Source organism: Seriola aureovittata, chromosome 19 (assembly GCF_021018895.1).
Source record: "Seriola aureovittata isolate HTS-2021-v1 ecotype China chromosome 19, ASM2101889v1, whole genome shotgun sequence".
Lineage (NCBI taxonomy): Eukaryota > Metazoa > Chordata > Actinopteri > Carangiformes > Carangidae > Seriola > Seriola aureovittata.
The window spans coordinates 2,722,825-2,738,837 of record NC_079382.1 but is presented as its reverse complement, the minus strand read 5'-3'; the positions used below and the strand labels follow the sequence as shown (position 1 = coordinate 2,738,837).

Below are 16,013 nucleotides of genomic sequence, written 5' to 3'. Positions count from 1 at the left end.
GAATGGTTTAAAAAAGATAATCAGGTTGATTACACAGATAAAAAAGGGGAGAATGGAATCCAAACTGAGCTCCAACTTAGAGAACATTTAAATATGGAGTTCTTAATGGGTTAATGGGTCTTAATTTTGAACCTTAAATCAAACTAACATTAGTATTAAATGAACTGAATCCAAAGACTGAAACAAAACTCAGATAATAACAATCTAACTAAACCTCAGGGAGTTCCTGGCTCCCGAGAGTAACACAACACACAACTACTCCTCATTTAAGATCCAGCAAGAAACACCAAATGGTCGAATGGTATACATGACACCTCTCTCTCTTTTCCCTCAAAAAGCCAAAAATCTAATAATATTTATAACAAACACCCAAAGTATTTTCCATTTTGATGAAAGTTGAAATAAAATAAATATAAAATATTCACATAACTTTGTCATATGTAGTCATTAGGAACCAGTCCGTTCCCTCAATAACGACCCCAGTAACTGACAGAAAAATACTCTGAGTAACTTTTACCTGGTTTCTTCTTCTCTGTCGTGTTGTCTTCACTTTGATGCTCTTCTGCAAGAAACAGGAACAAAACATAGAGAGATTTTGGCATTGTGTGTGTGTGTGTGTGTGTGTGTGTGTGTGTGTGTGTGTGTGTGTGTGTGTGTGCGTGCATGCATGAGTGCATGCATGCGTGCGTGTGTGTGTGTGTGAGAAAGAAAGAGGAGAGGACAGATGACTAGTGTGAGTCTCTACATGCATGTAAGGAGGAAAAGAGGAAAATAAAAATCATCCAACAAACATGTGATGTTGTTCTGAATTCTTTAGCTCTTTATATTTCCTGTTCAAATCCAAGTGAAACTCAAAATCATTTTGCTACGAAATAAATGGTGTAATTTTTGTCATTTACAGGAATAAGGCATGTAAGTTTTACTTATTTCTATCGCTATGGTAGCGCTTCCAGTGGACATAGATTTTTCACTATAATGTGAGACAAACACAACACTGAGTGTGAGGAGTTGAAATAACAAAGAGGAACAATTATTAAGATTCTGCTGTCAGTGAACTGATACCATAGAAAAACACACTCGGAGGTACGGTTTCCTCAAAAGGTGGGTAGAATTCAAATTTCAGTTTGTTTTTAATTATGATTTATAATGGGAATATTATTATTCCAAACAACCTGCATGGAGCCTTTTGTTTTTTAAGCTATTGAAGGTCGATTTCTGTCGAGATGAAGCTGCTGTCCTTCAACTGAACTGTGGAGAACTGTCTCCTGCATAAAACAGAGCATTGAATTTTGTACTGGTGTTGTCCATGAGGTAGTGAACTCTCAAAAGACAAAGATGTTTGTCTTCCCCAAATTCAAAAACTGCAGCATCTAAACCTACAAATTTAATCACAGAAATCAAAGTTTGCTGATTGTACTGTAGTGCAGTGGTTCCCAACTGGGGGCCACGAAGGTATTGCAGGTGGGCTGACAAATTATTTGCTAAGCTTTGTACAATATATCTGAAAAAATGTAATTATAAAAAACAAAAAATATAAATAATATTCTTAAATGTTTTGAAATGAAATGATCTTAAAACATATGAAATGTTTAAATTGGTTTGTCTCACTGATATAAGCCACAGTGGAGACTGTGGAGCTTCCTACTCGTTTGCTCTGAAAAGGTATAAGATTTTTGAGATTTTCTTTTTATATATACATACATATATAAAGAAATATATATTTGCCTTTATTGTGAAAGTATAGTGAGAGAGAGACAGGAAAGTCAGGGAGAGAGAGAGGGGATGACATGCAGCAAAGGGCCGCAGGTCGGACCCGAACCCATGGCCTATGTGGTACGCGCTCTACCGGGTGAGCCTCAGAGGCGCCCCCCATTTTCATGGGCCATGAATTGGAAAAGGTTGGGAACAGCTGCTCTAGTAGACGGGAGTCACTGCGTCACCAATGATAGTAGAAAAGTGTAGAGTCACTCGGGGCAGTGGGGGAGTGCTGATACTCCACTGGATGACTCAATAAGAACAGAACACTAATACCCCAGTTTAACGGGTTTTAGCTCATGGATTTAATCAGTCCGGCTAAGTATTATTGTTGCTGTATTCATCAAAGGCCATAATCTCCCCTCATAACTCAAGGAAGTTCAAAAGACGTAATCTCGTCTCAATCAGATCATCTCATTAAATTCTAATCACTTATGTTCCTAATGTCATTAAGAGAGAGCGTCTCTTCATATTGAGTTAACCAGTGGGAAGATGGTGAGAAAGAACTGAATACCTCAGGCCTTACAGGAAGCTCTCTTTGCTCCCTCTATGAACAACAAGCATATGGTATGAAGCGTTACTGTCAGGAAGTAAAGCAGTTAATAGCATCACTGTGTGTCTGAGCAGTTTCACTCAACAGCTGATAGAATATCTAGAAGTACTGAGTTGGACTTGAACACGTTTCTCCATTCACCCAAGAGGCTTTGTCAGTTTGTTCAAATGGCGGGAATTTTAATTGTTTTTTTTAAACCTCCTTGTGTGACATGATAACGTTGTCGTGAACCTAAAAACGACCTGACCTGACTGGAGGTCGAATTACCCAAGAGGTTTCTGTTGTCGTTAAGGAAATGTCATAGGCTGCTGATCAAGTTATGTTTACTTTTTTTAATTTTGCCTTTATTATAGTAACAATGACAGAGACAGGAAAGTTGGGAGAGAGAGAAAATGACACGCAGCAAAGGGCCACAGGCGGGACTCGAACCGAGGCCGCTGCGGTAACTCAGCCTAAATGGTACCTGCTCTACCAGGTGAGGTTTCACAAAGATATCTCAGACTGGTCTGTAGCGTTGGTGGAATCGTAGGGGGCAGGGAAACAGGAGAGGTTAAAGAAATAATGTCATGGTCTCAGCCTGGAGGCTCCAGGGTTTTGGTTTTTTGGACTTTTATTGGACTTTCTTGATGGGTTTCTGTTCTGGGGTTTGAGTATTTCTAGTGTGTAGTTTAGTCTTCCCTGTCTTGTGCGCTGTTTCCCCGTGCACTTCCTGTTTTATTTTGTAATTTGTTTCCTTGTGTGTCTCAGTGTTTTGCTTCCTTTCTTGGTCCTGTGTCTGTGTGGTGATTGTCTGCCCCGCCCTAATGTGTTTCACCTGTGTGCAATCACCCTTGCCTCCCTTGTCTATATAGTCTTTGTGCTTCCCTTTGTCTGTGTCGGTTCGTCTGTTTATCTCTGGGTTTGTCATCATCTGGTCGCGTTGCCTGTTAATTTCTGCTTCGTCCCCAAGCTGTTCATGTTGCCTGTTGTCATCCCCTGTGCTTTGTTTTGGCCTGCTGTTCCTTGTGGTTCCCTGTGCTTGTTTTTTAAGTTCTTTTGTTTAATAAACCTGTCTGCACCGTCTCCCAAGTGTTGGCTGCATTTTGGGTCCAGCTGAACCCTGACTACCCTGACAGTTGTGACAAATAAAATCTAAGAGGGAAGATCAAGGCAGAAAGCCACTACTCCAGGACTACCTCATCTGAGTTGTGCTTCTACTCTTAGATTCAGACTAATCTTTTTTCCCTTATTTATTATTTAGAGCGCACAAATTATTCTTTTGTCAATTTTCACTTCATGTAAATATTTAATTATTTGTTTACTAATTTATTTGTTTTTTTATTTCTTTATTTTCTTTTACTTGTTCACCTTGGATAATGTTCAAACCCCAAAGACAATCCTTAAATATTATTTTAAAATTTCTTTTTTATCATGAAAACGATCACTGGCACAACAATCTGGCTCATAGATTAGTTTAAAACAAGGTAGACTGTTTCACAAAAATAAAGACTGATTCAATTTAAGACAAAAGATGAGACACCTTACCCCCAAGCTAACTCAGCCCTAAGACCAATGTTACCATGGTAACAATCAATGACACCCAAATGGGATTTTTCTTTTTATAGTAACAATCTACAAGTAAAACATCCCTGTAACTGTTGAATTCTTCCAAAAGACAAATATTTTCTGCTGAGTGGTTGGATGTGGTTCCTTGGTTGGCCTTTTTTTTATATATATATTGAAAAAAGGCTTAATTTACCCAGAATTCATTGTACCACAGTCTGGGTTAAGAGAGGTCAAGAACTGAACAGCTTTGTGCAATGGATGAATTTACATGTCTATCTGAGGTCTGACTATCTGTTATATCTAAGCCACAGTCACAGTCTGTCTTTGTGAAACCAAGATCAACGATTCAACTAAACAATTCACTTCAAAGCTCCATCTCCACTATGTGTTCATCTGCCACACCAACAGCACTTGTTGACCAAGTGACCTCAACGACCCACTTGACCTTAACGACCCACGGGTGACACGAACGACACACAGAGGTTTCAGGAGAACTGACAAAGCCTCTTGGATGAAGCAGAAAACCTCTTGAAGTACTCCTGGATAAATGACACCAATCACCTTTGAGTTCACAGTGTTATTCATTATTATAGTGGCTGGATATTATTTGCACTGGTGATAAATTACTTTCTCATACGTACTAGCTTGCGATGGTTGTTTCTCTTTATCTAAACATTTGAGAGGAGGCAAAAAAGAGAGAAACTCATCAATGACAAACATGCACAGCAGAGATTCTTCACTTTCTGATTTTGAATCCATACCTTGAGCCTCTTTTGCAGATTTCTTTTCAGCCTTTTCAGCTTTGCCTGCAACAGCAGAGACAGCCCTATTACAGCCTGACACATAACTCTCTATAATTGTGGTGTAGCTACATTCAATATTCTTGTGATATTATTCCCCTCTCAGCGTAATACGGCTTGACATGTCCCTAATGATAACTTTATCACATAGAAAGACGTCTATTTAATCACATAATATGCGACAACATTTTCAAGAGGTGTGATTTCTACTGAAAGATGCCAGTAGAGACCTAATATCATTAAATATAACAGTTTGTTTGGAGAAAAATCTCTTCTCTACTTACTCTCTTTCTCTTACTCATCACTTTGACGTAAGTAGAATCATGCTGCTTTCAAATGTAGCTTGTGGGGTTGTATTTTCATTGTGTGATGTTCAGTTCACTGCCTTGAGGTTTGACTAATGGAACGTGACTGAGAATAAAACAGTAGGTGAGGAAGCCTCGTTACGTTTTCAAATTAATGATTTTATTTTTCCTGCATTTGCTTGCAACATTTTGGAAACTACCCTTTGTCGCTGTCTTAGAAGAATTAGATGAGAGGATTGATGTCACTCTCAGGTCTGTCTGGTCAGAAGACTGCAGCTTAGGTTAGCTTAGCTTAGCTTAGCAAATATTTGTTGGCCAGGATCAACACCTACCTGAAATCTCACACTAACAACAAGACAAAGTAGTGCAGCACATAACCACCTGTAACACCACAACTTCTCATTGTTACACTTCTATTTTTGTGTGGTTTAAATGTGGCATGTCAGTTATTGAGCTTTAGATGTGCTGGTAGGTAGATTCTGTTCCCTCTGGACACAACCAAGCTAGCCATTTCCTGTTGTTTCCAGTCTAAACGCAAAAGCTCAGCTAAGCTAAGCTAAGCTAAGCTAACCTTCACCTGGATGTATCCCTACTATTACTAGACAGACGTGAGAGTTAACAATAAAGTTTTCTCCAAATGTTGAACTAATGCTTTGAAAAGGTCAGTGTATAGTATCTCTCAACTCCTGAGCTTTGAGAAAATGTATCCTCAGAAAAACAAGGTTTTGAATCCCACATCAATGTCTCATTCACGTGGAAGCAGCTACAGGACATGGATTTAAAATACAAGTAAACAAACAAAAAAGTACAAGCAAATACAACTTACTTTTCTTATCTGCCACTGATTTTGATCTTGTCTTAGCTGAAAATAAAACGGACAGACATACAAAGTTTCAGTACAAGAGTCTCTGCTCCACAGAGAAATCCTAAATGCTCAAGGTAAATAGTTGGATCCCACATTAGAGACACAACAGTATGACCTGGTTCAGACGAAGACCTGGCAGGTTTCTCCTCTTTGGCCTGAGACGTGACATTCGCCCTCTTGATGGTTTCTAGTCTTGTTCTCAGTCTGAGCGGCTGTGGACGTGGTTCTGGATCTGGATCTGTTGAAGACACATTAACACTTGGATTTAAATTTATATCAGTTGGACCAAACTGCGGTTAAGCATCGGCATTAACATAAAATAATCGAAATCTTAAGTCAAGTACAACATTTCATTTTAGAAAACATGTTGATAGCTTTACCTTTCTTGGAAGTAGATGTCTTGGCTTTGCTCTTGACAGGTGACACTTCTGAGAGGAGCAAAATAATTAGTTTCCATTCATGAATGACTTTATGCAAATTACTGAACATCAGTGTGTGTGGTTACCTGTCTTTTCAGAGGATGATTTCCTCTTCTGTTGCACAGCTGCAGGCTCTAACATAATAAATTGTGATTAGTGGCCTGAATAATTGTCTTTCATAGTTAAAGATTAACTTCACATTAAAGATGGAGATGAGTATCGTTGAGTTGATTTTCATATAATTTTCTGATGTTTTACCTTTCTTAGCCGTTTTGGTTTTCTCTTTCACCGGCTCTGTAGAAACAAACATTGTCAAATATTGTTACCAAATTAAATTTATTCAAGAACTTAATACAACCACGCATCAACCTTGTTTTTCCCACAATATATGAATATCATATTCTACAAAAATGTTCAGTACCTTTCTTAGCTACTGTAGGACTTTTGACTTTCTCTTTTTTTGCAGCTGACTCTGTCACAACAAATACATAATGAGAACATTATATTCATCAAGACATGTAGATCCATAGTTAAAGGTCCCATATTCCTGGTTTTTCTCTTATGGCTGGAGCAGTGACCGCTTTGTTGTGACATCACAAAGTTCCAGAAGTCCTGACGGCTGGTTTTAAGGCTCAGTTTCTGAATACAGGCTGTGTGCATTTCTCTCTGGACTGAGGCTTTGATACTTTCACAGTATTAATATAGAACCTAGAGCTGATCTATAATCACACTAAACATGGACAGAGACCTTTATACTATATGGGACCTCTTTGTAGTGGCTGCTTTGATTGTGTCTTTTGAATCAGCAGCATCTAAAATTGGCAAATGTGTTGATTTATGTTATTCATATCTGGCTCACGATTGTAGATCTGTGTGTATATTTACAACAAAGCAAAGCTCCAATTTGCTGCCTGTGTCATTCATAACAACATTCGAGTGTAGAGCAGTGAAAACACCAAACTAGCCGGCTGTAAACATAAATTACCTTTCTTTGTTTTCTCTTTGACCGCTGCTGGCTCTGAGGGGATAATTGGAGTGAAATGGCCATACAGACTTAATTTTCCATAATGAATACATTCATACAGCACATTATGTCATTGTACATCAGTGTTAAGTGCTGCAGCTGTAGTTAGTTACGCGGAATATTCCAGTTAGCTGACAAATTAAGCATTTAGTGGATCAGGGGACTCATACAGCACCTTTGTCTGAATCAGCAGTCTTTGTTTTCTTCTTTGCAGCTGGAAAATGATCACATATTAATTATTGTATCGTTCGGTGCAGTAATTAAGGAGGACATAATTACATTTTTTGATTATTAAATAATCACATCGCTTGTACCTTTCTTGGTAGGAGCAGCCTTCACTTGTTCCTCAACAGTCACTGCATCTTTAATGAAAAGAGTTTAGATGAATTATGAAATTAAGATTTCATTTAAATTATAGTTACAGCAGCAGTGTAACATTTCACATCTTAATCATTCATTCATATCCTGAGGCTAAGATATGTGTTTATACTGTTTATTTCAATAATGTTTCCAAGTTCTGAAGAAAGAACAGAAGAACTTTATTACAGTTAAATTTACGTTTTCAATTTGGTAAAGATTTTGATTTGAGATGAAAACTCATCATTTACTCTCGGTAGACCCAAATACTTAATGTTTTAAAAACATAAACTTCAATTTGCATAAAATAAAAAACTAAACTGCAACACAATCTCACTGATGTGGGATTAGGACACCAAAGGTGTTTAGTAGTGGTGAGTTTCAGAGCTTTTAGAATTTCTCCCTTAACTCTTAAGACAAGTTTATATGGAGAAGGCTCCACACATTATAGGACTTCAGACTGGTTTACATAGAGAGGAAATATTAAAGTAAACGAATCATAGAACAAAATGTAAATTTGAACAATAGAAAGTATTTTAAAAGAAATTATAAAGATAAAAAACAGAAATAAAAAAGAACAAGATGTAACTGCAAAGTGTAAAATAATGAGTCTTTCAAGATCAGGCAAAAAATAAATCAAAGTTTTTAACCTGCATTTAAAAAAGATAAAAGTCAGGGCAAGTCTTACAGGTTCCACCTCCTCTGTTGTGCAGAGGAACCTCATTTTTACCATTTTGTTCCTGGAATTCATCTTTAATACTTGACACTGGATTGTATCTCTGAAGCATGGGATCATTTATTCCAGAATAAAGTCTGTTTCTCTCTCTTTTGTGTGCTTTTAACCCATCCTGTTTTTTCATGTGAAACTATATTTTAAATATAAAATTATAAATGTTTTTTTTTTTTGGATTTGAGTGACAAGATTTAACAGATTTCTCTCAAATTCTGTAAATGACGATTTACATCTGCATTTATAGTGGTTTCCTTTTTCCGTAATTAAAAAATATATACTGTACATGTACGTATAAATATAATACAAGGCTCAGCTTTGATGAAATGAACTACCACACTCTTCCTCACCCTGGACCAGAGCTGCAGCTGGCTGGGCTTCAGCAGCTGGAGTCTGGACCTCAGGCTGAACAGGAGCCTCTTGTTCTGGGGCCTCAGGCTGGACTGGTTCACCTGGTTGAGCTGGTTCTGGTTGAGGCTGCATCACCGGCTGCGGTGGCGGTGGATATGGTTGATATTGAGCGTACAGCCCAGGTGGAGGTGGAGGTTGCTGTTGGTAAACAGGATGCATCTGTGGAGCTCCAGGATGGACGGTCAGAACAGGAGCAGACGGAGCTGAATTTTAATACAAATGATATGTTTTTTATCTTCCAGCAGAAGGAGACAGGAAAACTGAAGGAAAATGACATCACACTGGTTGAGTATAAAATCACAGGAAGAGTCTTTTACGGACGTTACATCGCTGATAAATACCTGACATGGTTGGAGGAGGGTAGGGGTTGTCTGTGACGATGTGATGAACTGGAAGATAAAGAGTTCATTAGACATTTTTAACAGGTTGAGTTATAAAAATGAATTTCCTCTGTGTGATAACTTTTCAAACTGCTTCCATAGTCTTTGCTACTCACCATACCAGCCGGGAGGGGACGGGCAGTAGACTGGTGCAGGCCTGCAGGGGCCAACTGAAACAGACAGGACAGAAGACACTTGGTTTTTTGAATCTTCCAAAATGACAATTTGGCTTCAGTGCAATAAAGTTATCAAACAGATGTTCCTCCATTCCCTTTAAATCATAGTGAAAATAATAGGTTTACCTTCTTGTCCAGATTCTGGGACCTCTTCTTGTTTTTTGGTCTCTGTCTCTGTCAGTGTAAACAGTCAGATGTGAAAACAAGTCGTCCCCACATGGTCATGAATATTTTACCGTCTCTTATCACAGAATGAGTGTAAATGACCTGTTTTGGACGTCTTGGTCTTCTCCTCTCTCTTGGCTTTTTGTTGTAAATTGAAAATAGAAAAAACATCAATTAAAATTGTGACAGAAATAGTGAAAAAGTAAAGGTAGACTGGATATGGCTGGTAGACGTGTCAGATATCGGTTTTACAACTATTTGTTGTAACCATTCTCGTTATCATCCTGCAACACTCTTTGCAGTTTTCTCATGATTTCACCTCAGTCCCAGACACAGTCATTATGTTCAGTGATTCACAGTGAGGCCATCAGATGTCTGGAGTCAGTGTCAGTACCTCTGAACAGAGCAGGAATTCTCCTGACCCTCTTGATTTTCGGCTGCAGACCTGCAATTCTGGGAAGACCTGGATACAGCACATGCAAGTGTTATCATGTTTTACTTCTCAGTAAGAACAAGTATTGATTAATGCATTTAGTTGTGGTATAAAGATGGTATTTTGGAGTGTTCAGTGTTACCCTTCCTTGGTGGTTTTTCATCTTCATGGTCTGGAATTAAAAATTAACAAGGATAAAAGCTTCACAATGCTTCATTAAAATGATCATTAATTGTTCATTATAGTCACAAAAACATTAACGAGTTTCAAATTTGTGGTGATTAAAGACTTTCCTGCCCTGATTTCTGCCTCTGAAGTAGCATTTAGCCTCCAGTCTACTCCATCAGTGAGTGTTTAGCTGTAGCTTAAGAGATGCAGGTTGCTCAAAGACACTTATCATACATTAACTTTATTTGCATTTGTTGTTTTGTCTGGTGGCTCTAACGGGAATCCCTTCAGTCAAAACCTGAAATGTGTCTCGTCACCTTTTTTCCTTCTCACAGCTGAAACCCTCTTGGGAGCATCTGAAAACACAAACATGAGATCACAGATTTAAAGTTACACTAGGCTTCGACAGCAAACACCAGACTTCTCACAGTGATGTATGTCTGCCGCTGCTCCACAGACAGCAGGATACAAACCTGCATTTATCGTACCAACCTGAAGTTTATATTCTACCACTATCAGCAGATATAAAATAACTCACAGAGAAAATATTGAATCCAAAGTTTCTGCTACTGAACTAAATCCAAATGCAACAGGTGCAAATCTAACACAATAAAAATACATACTGTATGTGTGCGGAGCTGTTTTTCTACACATTTGATCTCGACACTAATATCAAATTTGTGCCATTATTTTTGAATTAACTCATGTCTGCAAACTAACTAAACATAATTCAACTCTATGGGAGAGAAAATACTGAAACTGACTGATCGATACTAAATAAGAAAGGCAAGTGCAATCACATTTCAATCAAACTTTAAAGCTGTTTGTAATGATAATATTTCTATAAATAAATTGTTGAGCACTCAATCAAATGCACGGCTGAAAAAAATAGTTTTCATGCAACAAATGAACTTAATAAATTGGATTACTGGCCTAAACAATGCTTTACGATACATGTTATTGTCTCTGTTACATATAAAGTTCCTTAGGTGTAGATATAACATTTACAAAGTAAAAACAGAATGAATAGAAAACAGTGCTTTAACTTTATTTTGTACAAAAATAAATGAATAAATGAATAAAGATAGAAAGAAATGGACCTATCAGTACATGTTGAATGACTCTCCGATCTTTAAAATGTTTCTTAGGTATTCAGTATTTTATAATTGCATTATATTATTATAAAAATACCTGTCTGAATCTCTGCTCCTTTGTGACAATTTGATTATTTTGTTATTAGTGTCAATCTGAGGCCACCATTAACAGCAACAGGATCTCCTCCTGGTCTCCACTAGTGGTACCAAACAATACTGAATTCCCCTCAGCAGTGACAGTGAATGTATTAAGATAAAGATGTGAGAGTTTCACAGACCTTTCTTCTCTGTGCTCTTGGTTGCAGACTCTTTGGTCTTGGCAGAGTGCATACAGGAACACACTGAAATCACAAAGCAGACGGTTAGACTCACATTGAATTTATATGTTACAATTAATACGATAAAATAGCTGTAATCGTCCAAAGTCTATGACCTGTGGCTTCCTCCTCGGGTTCAGGCAAAGGCTTAATCACATCCACCGTCGCCTTCTCCTCATCGTCATCTTCATCGTACTCCTCTTTTTCATCTTCTGGCTCATCGACAGATTTCTGTGTTCCAGCCATCGACTCTTCATCGTCTCCCTGCTGCTCCTCCTCGAGAGCAGCAGGCTGACTGGTAACTGAGGGTGAAAGCAGCAACATGCATTTGTAAGATGTGAAATAAGGTGACTGACTACATTCACAGTTATGGACTGATAAATAACATACAGAGTTTTCATACTTAACCACGATGAGAGAGATATTAAAGGGATAGTTTGACGTTTTAGATCTTTATTTTGTCCCTGTCGCTCATGTGGAACAAATGTAGGTGTCATGTTTCATAAAGTCAGTCTTTTCCTTCAGACTGGGCAGGAAGCTTCAGGCTCAGCTAATGGAAAACAAATCTAAAACTTCCCAAAACTACAGCACACCGGCATAAAATTGTAGAATGCTCAAAACAGCAACAAAAAAATTTAATGAAGAACTTTGTGATTTGGTGCTTTCAATAAATTTACACAGCAGAGGAGAAATAACAGCCAAAGTGTGGGTAAAAAGCACATCATTTAGCAATAAAGTGAAAAGAATGATCCAAAATGATGTTGGCTTGGATGAACCGTTCAATGCATTTAATTTCATGTTTAACTTCCTTTATTTTAAATGAGGATTGTGTGTAGATGACAGGCTGAAGCTCTTGTATGAAGTGAAGTATGACTGTGAGAGGGAAAATCGCAGAAACAATAGATTTCATTTGCTACATAATATCAGAGATAGTCAGATAGAGAACCTCTGAATTTCTTTAAAAGGGTTTTATACAGTATAAGACAAGGTTTAATGCATAAAAAATACATAAAACTGGCAGTTCCATACATGAATGGTCCTCTAGAAATACTAAACATCAAATGTATGCACTTCACTTCAGCTACAGTGATGGCAATACCTATAAATCTTAACTAAAGGTTTTCAAAAGGAACCCATAGATGAGAGACATTTCAATAATGTTTTCGTTCATGTTGCTTTAACAGTATGTAAAACATAGAAACATAATAGATGTGATAGTCACCGATTTCTTCCGACTCATCCTCCTCAGTCTGGTCTTCATCATCAGCCTGGCTGATCTCGTCCTCGTCCTCGTCCTCATCCCCATCTGCCTCAGTCTTTACTGCCGCCTCGTGGACAGTGAAGGCTGCTGCAGTGGTGGCTATACACACACACACACACACACACACACACACACACACACACACACACACACACACACCAAGCTAAATGTAACATTTAAAGACTTTTTTAACGACCATATAAAACGTAATTTATTACTGGTTCTACAAACAGCTACAGTATAAAGGATATCAATGAAAACCTGTGGAGACAATATGACCTAGAGTTATTTACAACATATATTCATTTGTTGACATTTATATAAATTTTTGTCAGCACTTTGCACCTGTGTCTAACAATGATTCCAGATAATATTATTAATTAATCATCAAACACAACCGGGACCTAGATAAGCAGCACAAAATAGATGGATTGGTCGACCAGTAAATAATAAACAATGTATTGAACATTCCAACATCTGAAACCATAGCACCCGGGATTTTACAGTTTTCATATACAAAAACGGCAGGCTGGAAAAATAGAAGACTTTTGCGAATTACATTTAAGATTTTTTGATAACTACTAAGGCCTTTTTTAAGGGAACTGAAATCAGTGCTTTTTCAAATGAATACTGAAATACATTTCCAATACAGGAAAAATTTGAATGTTAGTGTTTTTACATGCCTATTGTGATATGTCGGGCAACATTGTAGGTTAGGAAAGTTAGCTGGATTTTATTTAACCTGATAAAATACATTATTTTTAGTTATTTCTATTTTTTGATAGCAATTCAATTAATCATCTATTTATTTGTCTCTGCTAATACATTTCTTAAAAAAATAATATTTAAAATATAATAAATACAATGTAGCACACTACAAATCCACATTTACACTTCTCCTTTTCTATAATATGTTATTGCATTATTATATTATCAATATAATTGATGTAATATTGATTTAAAAGGGTCATTTACTTCTTGACATTGATTATAATTTGAATGGAAACCTGGCAGCCAATCAGTAACGAGTAAAAAGGTAATATAACTCACAATTAAAGTAAGCAGTGATGCTGCACTATACCTGTAAGCAAGACGTCACCAACATCATCGTCATCTTCATTATCTTCATCATCATCATCAACATCATCATCATCTTCATCATCCTCACTGACTAAGGACTCTGATGTGATTTCATCTTTTTCAGTGTCAAGAAATGTTTCTTTGATCTCTTCTTCCTGATCAAAGGTGAACTCAAACGAGCTGGTATCAATATCAATATCTTTATCATCATCATCATCGTCGTCTGTCGTATCATAGGAGACGTCATCACTGAAGACAGTCTCTCCAACAGACTCTTCATCTGTTTTAAGAGTAATGTCGTCATCATCATCGCCTAAGACTCCACTGTCTGTACTCTCAAAGGGAGAGACATCAACTTCCTTATAATCATCATCATCATCTTCATCATCATCTGTCTCCTTTTCAATGACATCATCAAGTTTGTCATGATCATCGTCAAGGTCAATGTGGACGTCTATGTCAAGGTTGCTGTCAATGTCGAGGTCATAGTCTTTGAGGTCACTGTCTTCCTCGTCATGTTCATCATCTGCAAAGTGCTCAGAGGAGGCAACAGAGATGTCCTCATCTGAACTGTCCAGATCATCATCATCATCATCATCATCATCATCATCCTCATCATCATCATCCTCATCCTCATCAGTGTCTTCAGCAACTTTAATGTCTTCTTCCAGATCTTTGTCGTCGTCTTTGACAGCAGGCTGAGGAGGAAGATCAAGCTCCAGGTCGTCATCGCTGTCTTCTGCAATGACATCATCGCTATCAGATGTTGCGACACCCTCAGCTAATCTATCGTCTTCATCATCATCGTCGTCATCATCCTTCTCGTCTCCCTCTTCGCTGGAAAGAAGTTCAGATTCAGTGACATCTGAGGTGTCAGTGAATGCATCATCACTGGTATCGTCTTCATCATGTTCTTCATCGTCTTTTTCATCATCATCGACAGGTCGAGCGACGTCTTTGTCGCTGTCTTTGACATCAACAGGTGAGTCAGACTCAGAATCAGGAGATGCTGCCGACTCTTCATCCTCAGAAGTGGAAATAGGTTCAGGAGAAACTTCTTCATCATCATCATCATCATCATCATCATCATCATCATCATCATCAGCATCAGCATCAGCAGCTTCCTCAGCAGACTCTTTGACATCATCTTCATCTTCATCGTCTTCATCCACCTCTTCTACTGCCTCCTGTTTTGATTCACCTTCATCATCTTCATCATCTTCATCAGTTTCCTCCTCCTCCTTTTTCTTTTTGTCCATTTCCTCCACTGCATCTGCTCCTGCCTCTTCTTCTTCGTCTTCCTCATCATCTTCAACTCCGCCTACCTCTTCCTCCACTCCTTCCTCCTCCTCCTCCTCCTCCTCATACTCTTCCTCCTCATAATCTTCCTCCTCCTCATAATCTTCCTCCTCCTCATAATATTCCTCCTCCTCATACGCCCCTTCCTCCTCTAGTTCTTCCTCCTCTTCTTCCTCCTCTTCCTCCTCCTCCCCAGCAGTCTCCTCTTCGTCTCCCTCCTCTCCCTCCTCCTCTTCCTCCTCCACAACTTCAGCCACTGGTGTTTTCTTCTTTGCTTGCATCTCTAAGACTGTAAAAAAAAAAGTCATCAAAAATCATGTTTATGGTTACCTGTTGAGTTTCTCTCTATAATATTGTAAGGTCTCGACCTCACCCTTGGGATAATGTATGTTATGACAAATAAAATTGAGTTGAAAAATTGAATTTCCCTGAAGCAAGGGGGGCAAGAATGGGAAACGTTAATCTTCCACATTAAGAATATTTACGGTGCTGTAAGTGGTGATGAAATGACAACAACTGAAATCAACTAAAAATATATCATGCACCACAGTCTACAGAATGGTCACTAACTTGGTCTGTTTGTCGTTTGGTGCTGGGAAAGTAGTATGCAGTGGCTTTATCAGAGCTTTTTATCAGCTGCCTGCTGCTGCAGTGAACAACACTGATTAAAGTGTGAGAGTTAACAGCAAAGAAAACCACAACAATGAGCTAAAAGATAATACAACACTACGTAAAGCTGAGGGAAACTACTTCAAGGTTGAGTTAATGGGTACATATAAAAAGGTTACAATACCAAAGTAATTCCTGAAGTGTAAATGAATGCTAACACATAGCTCGTGAAGTAGCTATTAAAAGGAAATTGGCCACCATTAGCAC

General features: G+C 38.1%; 1 protein-coding gene across 9 annotated transcripts in view; it reads right to left on the bottom strand.

Annotated features, from left to right (window-relative positions):
* Positions 1–16,013, bottom strand: part of LOC130187185 (triadin-like) — a 33,246-nt gene that overhangs the window by 6,110 nt on the left and 11,123 nt on the right. For 2 of the 9 annotated variants that reach the window (XM_056404567.1, XM_056404571.1), the window contains exons 7-30: positions 13,840–15,426; positions 12,720–12,857; positions 11,614–11,799; positions 11,459–11,521; positions 10,404–10,442; positions 10,061–10,090; positions 9,880–9,948; positions 9,588–9,623; positions 9,447–9,494; positions 9,261–9,314; positions 9,106–9,153; positions 8,704–8,967; positions 7,581–7,628; positions 7,442–7,480; positions 7,228–7,260; positions 6,664–6,714; positions 6,501–6,536; positions 6,329–6,376; positions 6,204–6,251; positions 5,939–6,061; positions 5,785–5,820; positions 4,615–4,659; positions 4,495–4,521; positions 518–562 (exon numbers count right to left, since the gene is read on the bottom strand). In XM_056404567.1, coding sequence (XP_056260542.1) covers positions 518–562; positions 4,495–4,521; positions 4,615–4,659; positions 5,785–5,820; positions 5,939–6,061; positions 6,204–6,251; positions 6,329–6,376; positions 6,501–6,536; positions 6,664–6,714; positions 7,228–7,260; positions 7,442–7,480; positions 7,581–7,628; positions 8,704–8,967; positions 9,106–9,153; positions 9,261–9,314; positions 9,447–9,494; positions 9,588–9,623; positions 9,880–9,948; positions 10,061–10,090; positions 10,404–10,442; positions 11,459–11,521; positions 11,614–11,799; positions 12,720–12,857; positions 13,840–15,426 — 3,141 coding nt within the window. The remainder of the gene's footprint in view (positions 1–517; positions 563–4,494; positions 4,522–4,614; positions 4,660–5,784; positions 5,821–5,938; positions 6,062–6,203; positions 6,252–6,328; positions 6,377–6,500; positions 6,537–6,663; positions 6,715–7,227; positions 7,261–7,441; positions 7,481–7,580; positions 7,629–8,703; positions 8,968–9,105; positions 9,154–9,260; positions 9,315–9,446; positions 9,495–9,587; positions 9,624–9,879; positions 9,949–10,060; positions 10,091–10,403; positions 10,443–11,458; positions 11,522–11,613; positions 11,800–12,719; positions 12,858–13,839; positions 15,427–16,013) is intronic. The other 7 variants (XM_056404568.1, XM_056404569.1, XM_056404573.1 and 4 more) reach the window with 7 other exon arrangements.